Source organism: Phyllostomus hastatus, unplaced genomic scaffold (genome assembly GCF_019186645.2).
Source record: "Phyllostomus hastatus isolate PE091 unplaced genomic scaffold, TTU_PhHast_1.1 phas_contig_17, whole genome shotgun sequence".
Lineage (NCBI taxonomy): Eukaryota > Metazoa > Chordata > Mammalia > Chiroptera > Phyllostomidae > Phyllostomus > Phyllostomus hastatus.
Genome location: NW_025333664.1, coordinates 38611360 through 38626019, shown reverse-complemented (window position 1 = coordinate 38626019; position 14660 = coordinate 38611360). Strand labels below are relative to the sequence as shown.

General features: G+C 38.3%; 1 protein-coding gene across 2 annotated transcripts in view; it reads right to left on the bottom strand.

Moving 5' to 3' along the window:
• SEC23B (SEC23 homolog B, COPII coat complex component) overlaps positions 1-14660 on the bottom strand; it is a 50416-nt gene that overhangs the window by 1584 nt on the left and 34172 nt on the right. For both annotated transcript variants that reach the window (XM_045833025.1, XM_045833026.1), the window contains exons 16-19: positions 10948-11109; positions 9619-9705; positions 7550-7705; positions 7114-7179 (exon numbers count right to left, since the gene is read on the bottom strand). In XM_045833025.1, coding sequence (XP_045688981.1) covers positions 7114-7179; positions 7550-7705; positions 9619-9705; positions 10948-11109 — 471 coding nt within the window. The remainder of the gene's footprint in view (positions 1-7113; positions 7180-7549; positions 7706-9618; positions 9706-10947; positions 11110-14660) is intronic.

The following is a 14660-nucleotide window of genomic DNA, read 5'->3' as shown; positions in this document are numbered from 1 at the left end:
TCTAGTGGTGAGTCAGCACTTTTATCATCACTCAACAGTAATAAGGAGATCTCTACAGCAGGATCACTAGAAAGTAGGTAGGGAGCTGAGGGTGTTAATAGGGGCCAATGAAAAACCTGGACTTCAATCTCCATTCAGCAGTAATGAAATACTGTCTCCCTCTGCCCCGCCCCTTTCATTCCAGAGTAGCACAAAAAGCCAACTAAAACATATGCTCTGGTTTAAGCATATCCAGAGTCTCATAACAAACATGAAAATGTCCATGTTTCAATCAAAAATCACTTGTCAGGCCAAGAGCCAATACCTCAAAGTGAATGAAAAAAGTAAGCTGGTGTTAACACCATGTTGACAACAATGTTAAAATTATCTGACAGAAACTTTAAAGCAGCCGTGATAAAACTGCTTGAATAAACAATTAGGAACACAACTAAAAACAAACAAACAAACAAACAAACAAATAAACAAAAAGCCTCAGCAAAGAAATACAAAGTCTCAAGAAAGGCATGCAAGAGAATCAAATGGAAATTTTAGAACAGAGAAATACAGCAACAAATAAAAAGTTCAGTGTATGAACTCAATAGCAGAAAGGGAACAGAGAAAATAATCAGTAAGCTGGAGATAAAAAACCCTAACATTCATGACATTCAGGTCATTGGAGTCCCAGAGAGAAAGAGAAAAAAGAGGGGAGGCTGACAAAGTATTTGAAAAAATAATGGCTGAAAATATCCAATTTTGGCAAAAGACATAAATACACAAAATCAAGACACTAATAAAATTCCAAATAGGCTAAATCCAAAGAAATGAACACCAAAAACACATGGTACTTTAACTTGAAAGCTCACAACAAAGAAAAACATACTGAAAGCAGCCAGAGAAAAATGACATGTTATCCACAGGGGAAAAGCAATAAGAATGACAGTGAATTCTTATCAGAAATCATACAAGCCAGAGAGTGGCAAAATATTTTTTAACTACCTAATGAAAAGGAATGTCACCAGAATCCTATATTCAGAGAAAATATCCTTCATGAATGAAAGGGAAATCAAGAATTTCAAATGAAGGGAAACTAAGATTCTATTACCAGCAGACCTACTCTAAAAGAATGGCTAAAGGAAATCTCTAAACAGAAAGGAAATAAGAGAAGGAACCTCAAGTATCAACAGGGAATAAAGAACATAGTAAGCAAAATTAGGGATAAATACAGTAGGCTTTTCATCTTCTCTTGAGATTTATAAATTATGTTTAATGACTGAAGAAAAACTGTATCTGATGTATGGAGAAGAAATATTTAACAAAATTATAAATGAGGCAGGGTAAAGGGACATAAAGAGGTAGTAAGTTTTGTATACCTCACTTACACTGGTCAAAAAAACAACAGTGGTAAACTGTGAGAAGCTATGCATATGTAATGTAATACAACACTCTAAAGCAGGGTTGTCAAACTCATTTTCACCAGAGGCCACATCAGCCTTGTAGGTGCTTTCAAAGGGCTGAATGTAATTTTAGGACTGTATAAATGTAACTACTCCTTAACAGTTAAGTGAGAGCTCAGTGCTGCCACTGGATAGAAACAAGGTGCCAGGCCAGATAAAACAAGGTGGAGGTCCAGATTCAGCCTATGGGCCTTGTGTTTGCCACCTGTGCTCTAGAGTAACCAGGAGTATCCACTACAAAGAGACACACTCAAAAACACTATAAACATGTTAAAATGGAATTCTAAAAAAATGTTCAAAGCCCTGGCTGGCGTAGCTCAGTGGATTGAGCCAGGCTGGGAACCAAAGTGTCCCAAGTTTGATTCCCAGCCAGGGTACATTCCTGGGTTGCAGGCCAGAACCCCCAGCAACTGCACATTGATGTCTCTCTCTCTCTCTCTCTCTCCCCCTCCATTCCCTCTCTAAAAAAATAAAGTCTTAAAAAAAAAAAAAAGAAAATCTTAAAAGATGAAAAAAAACCTACTTTAAAAAAAAATGTTCAAGTAATTCACAGGAAGGCAAGAAAAAAATAGTAGAGAAAACAAAATACAAAATGGCAGATTTAAACCCTAGTATATCAACAATTACCTTAAATATAAATGGTCCAAATATATCAATTATGAGCTTAGCAGAGTAAATTAGAAACAATGACACACGTTATGTGCTATGAGAAATTCACTTCAATTATAATGATAGAAGCAAGTTGAAAGTTAAAGGATGAAAAGAGATAAAAGAAGACTTTATCAATGCCACATAAATAAAGTAAATATTAGTACAAACAAAATTACCAGAGAGGGAGACATTATATGAGGTCTCTCTGGAAAAAGCCCAACCATTATCAATATAACAAAAACGGTTTGCACAACATCAATATGACAGCGAAAATAAGAAAACATGATGGAAAAATATGTAATATGGCACCCTAGATGAGATAATGCAACAGAGAAAGGACATTAGGTAAAATCTAAGAAAATCTGATTAAAGTATGGGCTTTAATTAATCATAATGTTTAATTGTAATAAATGTACCATACTAACATTAGATTTGGGGTAAATGCGAACTCCGCACTTTCAACTTTTCTAGAAATCTAAACCTTTTCTAATAAAAAAAGTTCATTTAAACAAAAAGACAGTCAGAGATGAAATATGGTTTATGACAGCAAGAATCATTTCTGGTCTAGATTCATCAAATACTTAGCCTTATTTATTGTCTTATAAAGGTCAGATTTGCAAACCAGAAGGCAAAAGCCCCTTTTCTGATACTAGGAGGCCACAGATGATACTTACCTGAGACATCTAGTCAGAGAGGGGTTAGACAAACATGCTCTGTCAGGAAAAAGTCCAGCCATTATTAATATAAGGAGAATGGTTTGTTTGATATCCATGTAATCTGGCAGCCAAGGAGAGTGGACTGGAATAACCACGTATGAACAACAATGCCTTCACTGTACTAGTCAGTGGGGGCAGTAGATGCCGTTGAGTGAGCATGTGTACTGTGTGGCCATTGCATTCAAAATGACTGAGTGAGTAGAGCAACAAATCTGCATCAAATTTTGCGTTAAGCTTGAACATTCCTCTGCAGGCTCTGTTCAGGTGATTCAGAAACCCAAAGCTATGGGCAAGTGGTAACTGGTAGCTTCTTCATGGCAACACCTGCTCATGCATTGTGTCTCATGCAGAGTTTTTTGTGAAACATCAAATCACCCACATGACTCAGCCTCCCTACCGCCCAGATCTGGTGCCCTAAGACTTCTGGCTTTTCCCAAAACTCACCTTTTTAAGGGTAGAGATTTTAGACTGTCAATGAGATTCAGGAAAACATGATGGGGCAGCTGACAGTGAATGGGAGAGCTGTGTGAGGTCCCAAGGTACCTACTTTGAAAGGGACTGAGGCATCACTGTCCTATATACAATGTTTCTTGTATGTTGTACCTTCTTCAATAAATGTCTCTACTTTTCATATTAAATGACTGGATACTTCCTAGACAGACTTTGTCTAATAAATGATATAAGGTCAATTCACTGAGAAGACATAACAATTCTATGTGTATGCAACAAACAAGAGAACTACAAAATACGTGAACAAAAACTGAGAGAACTCAAAAGAGAAATACACAAACTCATAATTGGAGTTGGAAACTTCAACACCCTCTCTCAACAAAAATGACATAACAACTAGGCAGATAATCATCATGGATATATAAGAACTCAACAACACTATCAACTAACAGAATCTAGCATTTATAGAACACTATCCAACAACAGCAAGATACACATTCAAGTGACCATGGAACATATGCCAAGATAGTCCTTACCCTTGACCATAAAACAAACTTCAATAAATTTACAAGAATTAAAACCATACAAAATGTATTCTCCAACAACCATGGAAATAGAAATCAGTAACAGAGAAAAAAATCTCCCAATACCTAGAAACTAAGCAACCCTTCTAAATAATACAAGAGTCAGAGAACTGTCAAGGGAATTAAAACACAAAGATAAATTATATATCAAACTGAACAAAAATGAAAATACAATATATCAAAACCTGTGGGACACTACCAAAGCAGTGCTGACAAGGTAATTAATGGCATTAAATGCATGTATTGGAGAAGAGGGAAGTCCCAAATCAATAAGCTAACCTCCTATTTCAAGAACTTAGAAAATGAGGAAAATAAACCTAAAGCAAGCAGAAGAAAAGAAAATAAAGATTAGAGCAGGAAACAATGAAAATGAAAACAGACAACAGAACAAGAAAAGTAAATAGCCCTGGCTGGTGTGGCTCAGTGCACTGAGTACTGGCCTGTGAACTGAAAGGGTGCCTGTTCAATTCCCAGTCAGGATGCAGGTGTGGGTTGCAGGCCAGGTCCCTGGTTGGTGGCTTGCAAGAGCAACCAATCAATGATTCTCTCGAACTTCAACATTCCTCTTCCTCTTCGTCTTTCTCCCTCCCTCCCCACTCTCTAAAAAGTAAATCTATTTTAAAAAAAAAGACTGTGTGGTATTAGTAGAGGGAGAAAATACAATAAAACAGAGCAGAAAACCCAGAAATAGACTCACACAAATTCACCCAACTAATCTTTGACAAAGATACAAAAGCAATTCAGTGGAAGAAAACTAGCCTCTTTCAATAAATGGTGTTGGGGCAATATGCAGAAAATAAATTTATACCTTATATTTTATATAAAAATTAATTCAAAATGAATCACAGACTAAAATGTAAACATAAAATTAGAAAATCAGCCCCTGGCTGGCGTAGCCCAGTGGATTGAGAGCAGTTTGCGAACCAAAGCGTCGCAGGTTCCATTCCCAGTCAGGGTACATGCCTGGGTTGCAGGCCATGACCCCCAGCAACCGCATCTTGATGTTTCTCTCTCTCTCTTTCTCCCTCACTTCCCTCTCTAAAAATAAACAATAAAAATAAAATTTAAAAAAAAATTAAAAGAAAATCAATGCAGGAGATCTTTAGGATCCAGGGCTAGGCAAAGAATGTTTAAACTTGAGACCAAAAGCACAATCCATGAAAGGAAAAAATAATAAAGGGAACTTCATAAAACAAAAAAAACTGCTCTGCAAAAGATCTGGTGAAGAGGATGTACAGAGAAGCTATAAGGGAGAGAAATATACACAGACCATATATGTAACAAAAGACTAGCATCTTGAATTTATAAAGTACTCAAAATTCAACTATAAAAAAAAAGCAAATAATCCAATTAGAACATGGGCAAAAGACAGAGATTTCGTCAAAGAAGGTATACAAAAAGAAAAGAAGCACATGAAAAGCTACTGGAAAAATGTAAATTAAAACCACAATGTTATCGATTCCCAGTCAGGGTACATGCCTGGGTTGCAGGCCATGACCCCCAGCAACCGCACATTGATGTTTCTCTCTCTCTCTCTCTCTCTCTCTCTCTCTCTCTCTCTCTCTCTCTCTCTCCCCCTCCCTTCCCTCTCTAAAAATAAATAAATAAAATCTTTTAAAAAAATTAAAAAAAAAAACCCACAGTGTTATATACCACTACCCACCTATCAGAAAAGCTAAAATAATAACAATACTAAATGCTCATACATTGGTGGTAGGGTCGGAGAAGGACACTCATTTTGGAAAACAGTATGGTAGTTTCCTACTAACCATGTAACTACCAAACAACTGAGCAAATGTACTCCTGGGTATTTATCTCAGAGAAATCAAGACTTATGTTCATAAGAAACCTGTACACGAATACTTAAAGCAGCTTTATTCCTAGTAGTCAGAAGTTGAACAACCAAGATGTCCTTCAATGGCTAAATTACTAACCAAGTATGGACCTCTATACCATGGATTATTCAGCAAATAAAAAGAAACAAATTATTGATACATATAACAACCAGATGAATCTCTAGATAATTATGCTGAGGGGGAAAAAACCCAGTCCCAAAAGGTTATACACCATGTGATTTCATATATATAACATTTTTTTTCAGAGAAGGGAAGGAAGAGAGAAAGAGAGGGAGAGAAACATCAATGTGCGAGAGATACATTGATCTATTGCCTCTAGCAAGCCCCCAACTGGGGACCTGGACTGCAACCCAGGCATGTGCCCTAACTGGGAATCGAACCAGCAACCTTTGGGTTCACAGGCCAGCACTCAATCCACTAAGCCACAGCAGTCAGGACTCATGTACATAACATTTTTGATGACAAAATTATAAAAATAAAAAACAGATTAGCAGTTGTCAGGTATTAAGGAACGGGTGGAGGCAGAAGGAAAATGAGTGTGACTATATAAGAGCAACAGAAAAGTCCTGGCTGGTGTGACTCAGTGGATTGAGCACCGGACTGCGAAGCAAAAGGTCACTGGTTCAATTCCCAGTCAGGGCACATGACTAGGTTGCAGGCCAGGTCCCCAGGAGAAGGCCGTGTGATAGGCAACCACACAATGATGTTTCTCTCCCTCTCTTTCTCCTTCCCCTCCTCTGTCTAAAAATAAATAGATAAAATCTTTTTAAAAAGAGAACAAAACTAGAAAGATTCTCGTGCTGATGGAAATGTGCATCTGGACCTTATCAATGTCAGTATCGTGACTACAATACTGCATCACAGCTTTACAGGATGTTACCATGAGGGGAAACTGGGTATAGGGTATAGGGGATCTCTGTATATTACTTCTTACAACTGAATATAAACTTGTAATTATCAACAAAAAAAGTTAAAATTTAAAAATGTTATGAGAAAACAGAAAGAAATGACTCATTTGAAAAAGACATAAATGATTGAAATAGTTAAAGAAGGAATCAGAGGCTGAAAAGTAAAGACAGCACAGACCCAACAGTGAGCATTTGCAGATGTTTTGGCCCTGCCCTCTTGGAACAGAGAAAGGAGGAGAGGGAGGATTTGGGGCAATGTTTCTGTGTCTTTGAGAGTCAAATGGAAGCCACACTATGGTGTTCTGTCTTCTGGCCTCAACTTGTGATATGCTGTGTATTGCATAAAACAATCCACACTAGGTAGCCATCCCTTACCCCCAAGCTATGTTCAAAGTTATTTTTTTCCATCAAAATAACCAAGCTATTCTGTTTCTGGGCCAAAATGAATCCAATTTGTAACTAGATTTTTTAAAAAGTAGCTTAGCCTCCTCTCCAAATACCTGACAATTTCTTACCTGTCCCCAAGCATACAGGTTATTGTGTGTCTGAGATGGATTCACTTTAGACAAAAGGAATCGAGCCTTAAAAAAAAAATTACAGAATAAAGGTGGCATTAATATTAGTGTACTAGGACAAAAAGTTTTACACTTCTGTTAAATTAAGAAATTTTTTACTGCACAGGAACCCATTTCTGTAGCTTAAAACCAATAGCTCTCAATTTATTAGAGTTCCAGAAAAATAAAATAATTTATTTTATTTTGGCAATCCTCTGCTTTTATATCAACATATTCTGACCACTCATTTAAAAATAAGTCATATTTGGAAGTTTATCTGTATAGCAATTTATGTCACCACATAAAATATTAACCACGCTGTTTGGATTTATAGCCATAAAAATACATCATAAAAACCACTGAGTACCAAAGCTCTTGTAGAAATGACCTCACCGACCTGACTGCCTCCATGCTCTGTGTGAATGTAACGTGGCATAGGGAAGCGTGCTTGCAGAATGTCTTGAGCATCATCCAGTGGTGCCTGCAGAAGGTGCTTGAAGTTTTCATACTCAGGCATGTCCTGGTACCCAGCTTTACGCCACTGGGCTATGGTCTACACCAAAACACATAAACAAAAACTACTGTGGAAATAATAAAACAACAATCTTCTTTGACACTTTTGACATTCTAACACCATCTCCCAACCCCCAAATTTATGTCAAGAATGACAAGTGTTAGAAGGGAACAAAGTGGAGCTAAGAAGTATGAGTAAGCAAAGAGGTGCATTCAGGACACCCCCAATAATTCTCCCAGAAGTATGTCATCAGTCACACCTTCTCAGCCAAACTGAGTGGATTAGCTGTCCCAAGGAACTGAGGCTCCCTTCCTTGCCATTCCACTGCCATCACTTGGTCTAGCTTCTCATTTCCTTAAACCTGGCAGTGAAAAACACTTGTGGGCTGCTTCTATGGAATCAATCCCCGCTTCTTTTTCCAATCAATACATATTGTACATTCCCTTCAAGTACATAATAGTCACACAGACCTGGTGGGATTGACCCCACCCCCACCCCCTGGGTTCTATGTGGAGATATTCTCAGTGGGAAAGTATTTTACAGTACATAAAAGCTATAAGAATCAAAGTATGAGACTTACCTAGGCAGTAAGTAGAAGGCAGTATACTAAGTACAGAAAGTAAAAACTGTCTCCCCAACTAGGCTAAATACTTTGAGTCTCATTCATTCTTTCATTCCCATCAGCAAATGGTTTAGGAAATATTTTGAACACACAGGAAATTTTTAAAAAGTTGTTGACAGATTAATGTATCTTTATAAATAAGCTAAAGTGCTTTCACATGTAACTGTTAATCTGATTCCAGAGAGATGATTCTCTTTAGATGTTTCCTTCTGTAGCCTCTTCTCCATTCTGAGTTTCCTGTACTATTTTCTAGGTCTTAATTTTTGACTGGTGGGATGGAGGAAATTATCATAAACTCACTTCGTTACAAGAGTTCTTAAGAACAACTACCAGCAGACTTAGGTCTTTTGGAAGGTGAGAACGATGTCACTGTCTTTGTCATTAGAACCAATAACTTGCACAGAGAAGATGCTCAATAAATGCATGAATTAATAAGATCAGGGGCTATGGCCAGTGACGTCTATGAGGAATGAACTGTAGGCAAAAAAAGCTATCTTGTGATTATTGTTCTTAAAGAAATCAGTGGGAAAAGCAGCTGATCACAAATGGCCCTTGGTCTAGGACCATTACTGGTAGCCTACTATCTATGGGCAAGTGGCTAGCAGACTGGGTGTTAATATTGTTTGGAGTTATAAAATGCCCATTAGTATTAGAAGATGAATTCTCTTAAAGTTATTTTAAAAATTCTGAAACAATTTGTATCTTTTCAGGACATCTAAAATCACTTCTAATGTACTGACACTAGGAAGTCAAGTCAACCACAAGGCAACTTACTAAAGGTAAAGAATATGCAATAGAAGAAAAGGAATATATCACTGTATATAAGGCTGAGTAAAAGAATTTTCTTCAGAGGAGCCATTCCTTTTCTTAGGAAATGAACTTTATCCAGTTCATTGGGTAAAGTAATAGACTTTACCCAGAAGGCCATACACAGCCATCCTAGAGATCCACAGACCCAGCTTAAGGTTCATGGTATCACATTATTTCAAAGAAAAACTTTAGTCCCAAACGTATGCATGCTTACTACTAACTCTAGCATAACTCTGAAAGGGTAGTAGTGCATATAGAAAGTTTACTGAGCAAAAGTAACTAACTGATCTTGCCTGACAACTCAGAAAGATATATGGTGATTTGAAAAGACCACCTAAGATTTACTTACAGCAAATATTATTAGTTACTAATAAAAAAGATTTTATTCACTAGAATAATGCTGCTGCACTCATTATAATAAACTATGGGTTTTCTAGGCCCAGGTTCTTGTACCAAATACATAAAAAACTAAATTAATAAGAAGAAAGTAAAAATGGTTAAAAAAAGAATAATATCTTACCTCACCAAGATAGATGACAATTTGGAAGAAAGTATCCATCAGCAATATTCTGTCAGCCAGAATGCTGCTGCTGTCCAACAGTACTGGCTGAAGGGGAAAAAGATGACACTGATCTTCCCTCTGTTCCCCACATGGCCAGGACATCAAGAAGGCCATTTACAACTGGTACCAGGTGCAATGGCTTTCCCCACCTTCATGTCATTTCTACTTTCTGCTTCCTGACTCAGCAGTTCTAAGTTTCAACTTTGTAGAAGAAGCTCCAAATAATCCCTCATCAACTGGAAAAGGAGATTAATGGTATCTTTTGCTCTGGGAACCAAAAGTTATGCCAAATATTCTCAGTTTCATGCTAAAAATGCATTGCATCTATCAGAAATACAGTCTCTCAGATATACTACAACTGCATGTGACAAACAGTGGCTACATGAAAAAGTACAGCTTTTATTACAAGTTTGCAAAGTTTACTACAAAATGTATTTTTATGATCTTTATTTCAATAATAAAAGTAACTTATACTTGAACCCAAGGACAACCAATATTGATAGTTGGTTTATTTCCATATAGTTTTTAATTCTTGCAGACATTTAGAAAACATAATTTAGAAAAGTTTCTATCTTAATTTTTTAATGTAACATTTTAACATATTTATTTCATTATGTTACATAAACTGTAAATATTTCTTAGATTACTTATTTCCCTACTATTGAGCACTGGATTATTTTCTAATTTTCTATTCTAATATTTCATTTACTATTTCTTTGAACAAAACCTTTTCTATATATACGAGTATTTTCTTTGGATACAATACAAGATATGGGATTACTGTATCAAACTATCTGAACACACTGAAAAAAGTATCTTCATAGTATTTTAAAAAGTTTTCCACTTGTATACCCTAGCTGGTATGGCTCAGTGGACTGAGTTCTGGCCTGCAAACCAAAGGGTCGCTGGCTTAATTCCCAGTCAAGGCACATGCCTAGGTTGAAGACCAGTTCAGGTCCTCAGGTAGGGAATGTGCAGGAGGAAACCACACATCGATGTTTCTCTCCCTCTCTTTCTCCCTCCCTTCTCCTCTAAAATAAATAACATCTTTATAAAAATTTAAAAAGTAGAAAAAATAAAGTTTTCTACTTATAATCCTGCCTTCCACAGATAATAGATTTACGTGCCCATGAATTTTCCCTATGTTCATTTTTAAGACTTAGAAATAATGTTAAATTACTATAAAGATTCAAAGTTTTCTCTTTTTTACAGTTTTTCTCTAAGAGAAAAAACAAAATAGCATATTACATGATTCCTTCCAAGAAAGGCATTCACATAAAACTTTACCTCTGGTGGTCCATGGAACGAATAGGAGTAGAGAATGGGCTGAATCATGATCAGGGACTGGGTTAGATCCTGTCGGGCAAAATGGTGTCTGTAATATGATGACTCATCAGGACTGTTATTAAACACTTGAAGAAATGGAGATCTTCTAAGATGGAACATGAACTGCATTCATAAAGGAAAAAAAAAAGACAAGACCATATACCTGTAACCTGCTTCAATACCCAAAGAGTAGACTTGCCTTAGGTCTCTGAAACAGGAAAACCCAAACTTTTAAGAATAAGGTCTCTGGGTTCATAAAATAGAAAATAAAATGGTGGTACCAGGGGCTGGGAGAAGTAGGAAATGGAAAGTTGTGGTGGAATGGGTATAGCATTTTGGTTTTGCAAGATGAAAAGGTCTGGAGATCTGTTGCACAGCAAGGTGAATATACCGAACACTACTGAACAGTACCCTGAAAAATGGTTAAGATGAAAAGTTTTATGTGTTTTTACCACAATTAGAAATTTTAAAATTATTTTTAGACAGTAGGGGGAGCCTCTGGGTATGTCAGAGATTCTAGATGAAATAGGAAGGGCAAAGAGGCACTTGCTATTGGAGTCACTAGCCTGGGTTGCAGAGACAGAATGTCTGCTCTCAAAGGGATCACAGTCCAGTGGGGAAAAGGCACATTTGGGGCAGTATGTTATAAGCCCCAGTATAGGAAAGTACTGCTACAGTGGGGTGGGGCTGGAGGGATATCAGGAGACTTCCCAAAGCCACTAGATCTAAAAAAACATTCATGAGGAGGCCCAAGGGCCAGGGGAGAAGGAACTCCTGGCATGGTAAAAACAGATGAGAGGTGAGAGAGATCAGACACAGCTAGTACATTGGAGTGAGGGGTATAAAGGAGACAGGGAAAAGAAGATGATCCTGGAAAGGTGTGTTCTTTACCATTAGAATGAGAAGGTGGAGGGCAGACTTTTAACTCACTCTAAAGAGTTACCAGAACATGGAAATGAACTGCCTTGAGAAGTATAAAGCTTCCCAAGACTCCACATATTGAAGTACAGGCTCCTAAACAGTAATCACAGCTGACATTCAATTTATCCTATGTGCAAAGCACTTGACAAAAACTATTCAATCCTTCCAATAAGCCCACAGGTAGGTTTTTACCATCCCTAATTCATGTATCAGGAAACTGAGGGGTAGACAACATGTCCAAGGCCACCCACTAACTACTGAGTGGCAGAGCCAGACTCTAATCCATGCTGTTGGCTCCAGCAACTGGTCTCCTGACCTCTATCCTACATGCCTCAACAGAAGGAATATTAGAGACCATCTCATTCAGTGGTTTTCAAACTGTGCTCTTGAGTTTTGGTGAAACCACAAGGCCCTGAAAGTGAGGTGGTGGAAAGTATTGTGGTAGGACCCCCTATGTGGGGGTGGCACCTGGGCAAAACCAGAGCAGCACCCAAGTCCATCTGCTTTGCATACTGGCTTTTAAGAGGGTCCCCATAAAAAAAAAAATTCCAGAGAGGAAGATGGTAGTGTGGTAGGAGGGAGCAGATTCCCCTTCCCCCTACACATGGGAGAAAAACTGATCTACAGAGGAACAGAGCAAAAAGCCAACAATACCACATTTATGAAAATAAGAGATCAAAAATTATAGCGGACATTGAAAAACCAGACAGTAAGGAAAGTGCTTCAGGATAATAAGGGCCCAGAAATCAGCGGGAGGACCAGGTAGGTTGCAGCCCCAGCACTCCTGGGTCTGCCTCAGGGCACTTGGGAGAGAGCTGGGTCAACCACTCCCTCCCCGGCCAAACAAGGACTGAGCAGCACTGGGGGAGGCCTGATTGCTTGAAGGTACAGAGAGGGGAGCCAGGATTGAGAGACAATCACACAGGGGCTGAGCACCCACACACAGACCTGGGAAATGTGAGCCCCAGCCTGTGCGACCAAGGGCAGCCTGGCCGAGAACCCATGCCCCCAACCCAAAGAGTGTGGTTTTGTGGAAGACCCAAACCCTACAGCCCTAAACACAGAAAAGGCACAGGTGCTCCACGGGATCCCCGGTGCCCAGGTCATGAACTTGGGGGAAGTGCACACCCCTCAAGATCCCAGGAGCTCATACCCATGAACCCGGAAAAGGCGCAGGCGCTACGCGGGATCCTGGAGACCGCAGCAGTGAGCTCTAGAGAGTGTGCTTACAAGTGCCCAGACCCACACCCAGGGCCCTGTGGAGAAGTACCACACCAGCTCTTGGAAAAACACGCAGCTAGCCCTGGGTACAGTATGCGAGAGGATGACAGAGTTCTGACCCACAAGGGAGAAGAACTATTCCAAATGCCCCTCAGGCTACTGAAGCCAGCAAGACCAGAAAAACTGGTTTGGCCAGATAGAAAAAAACAAAAGGGTTTTTTTTGTTTGATTTTATCTTTTTTTAAATAACTTTTTATTTTGTAATTCTTATTATTTTTATATCTCAATTCCTGATGCTTCTCTTTTACTCTAGAGTTATTCCGTCTTCCTTTAAAATTTATCGCTTCTTCATTCCCTCTTCTGTTTTCTCCTTTTTTTTTGAAACTGCAAGTTACTACATATTTGTATTATCGTTTTTCATTATTCTTACATTTTTTATTTTAATAGTATTTTGGTATTCCTCTTCTTTCTGTTTAGTCTTCTTTGCTTGGCTGGTTATATTGTATCGTTTCATAGATTTCCCCTGTTATCTCATTAATAGTGTATTGCTAATTTGGTGTCCTTCATTTGTGTTCCATTAGTACATTACTCAAGGATCTATACTCCCTATTGTTACCTAGATCTCATAGATTCTGTCATAGGGTTTTTGCTCTAATATTACTGTACATAATACCTATTCAATACAATTGTAAATACTACACAACACCCCTCCCAGATCTTAGCCCACTTCATGATTTTCTGAACTCTATTACTGTACTGGCTAATTCTATTCTCTCACACACTACACCTATTTACTATTCTTTACTCTCACCCTACCTCAGAATCGGACCTCCCACAACCTCACTGCTTTCTAGAACCAACTCAAAATCCTTTCCCCCCCAACAAGAGTCTTATCTTCTTTACATCCTTTCAGAAAAGTGGCTAGTGGGTAAAAGACCACCGTTAACACTATACATAGCCAAAGGATTCCTATCTCTCTTCTCTACCGGCTGCTACTGTTAATATCATAGACTACTCTTTTGCTATCTTAAACCATTTGCCTTCCCCACCCAACTGATCACAAAAAAGAGTAGGGGGAAGCTGTGAACACCAGGATACCTGAAAGACACAGCACCACTCAATCTCACAGGTATTCTCACCACAGAAGTTCACACCATAAACCCAGGGAACCACAACACATCAATTTAAGAAACACAGGCTAACAAGAAGAATCTCATGAACAATGAGAAGACAAAGAAACAATCCCCAAATGAAGGGAAAGGAGGAAGCCTCAAAAAGAATGCTAAATGAAATAGAGGCAACTCAACTATCAGATACTAAGTTCAAAGAAATGGTTATCAGGAAGCTCAACGAACTCACAATGAGCTACCAGAAATTACAGGGAAACTACAATGAAAGCACTGCAAACTATATCAACATGAAAAAGGAAGTGGAAACTATCAACAAGGCCCAACAGGAAATGAAGAATACAATTTCTGAACTGAAGAACACAGCAGAAGGAATCAAAAGCAGGACTGATGAAGCAGAAGATC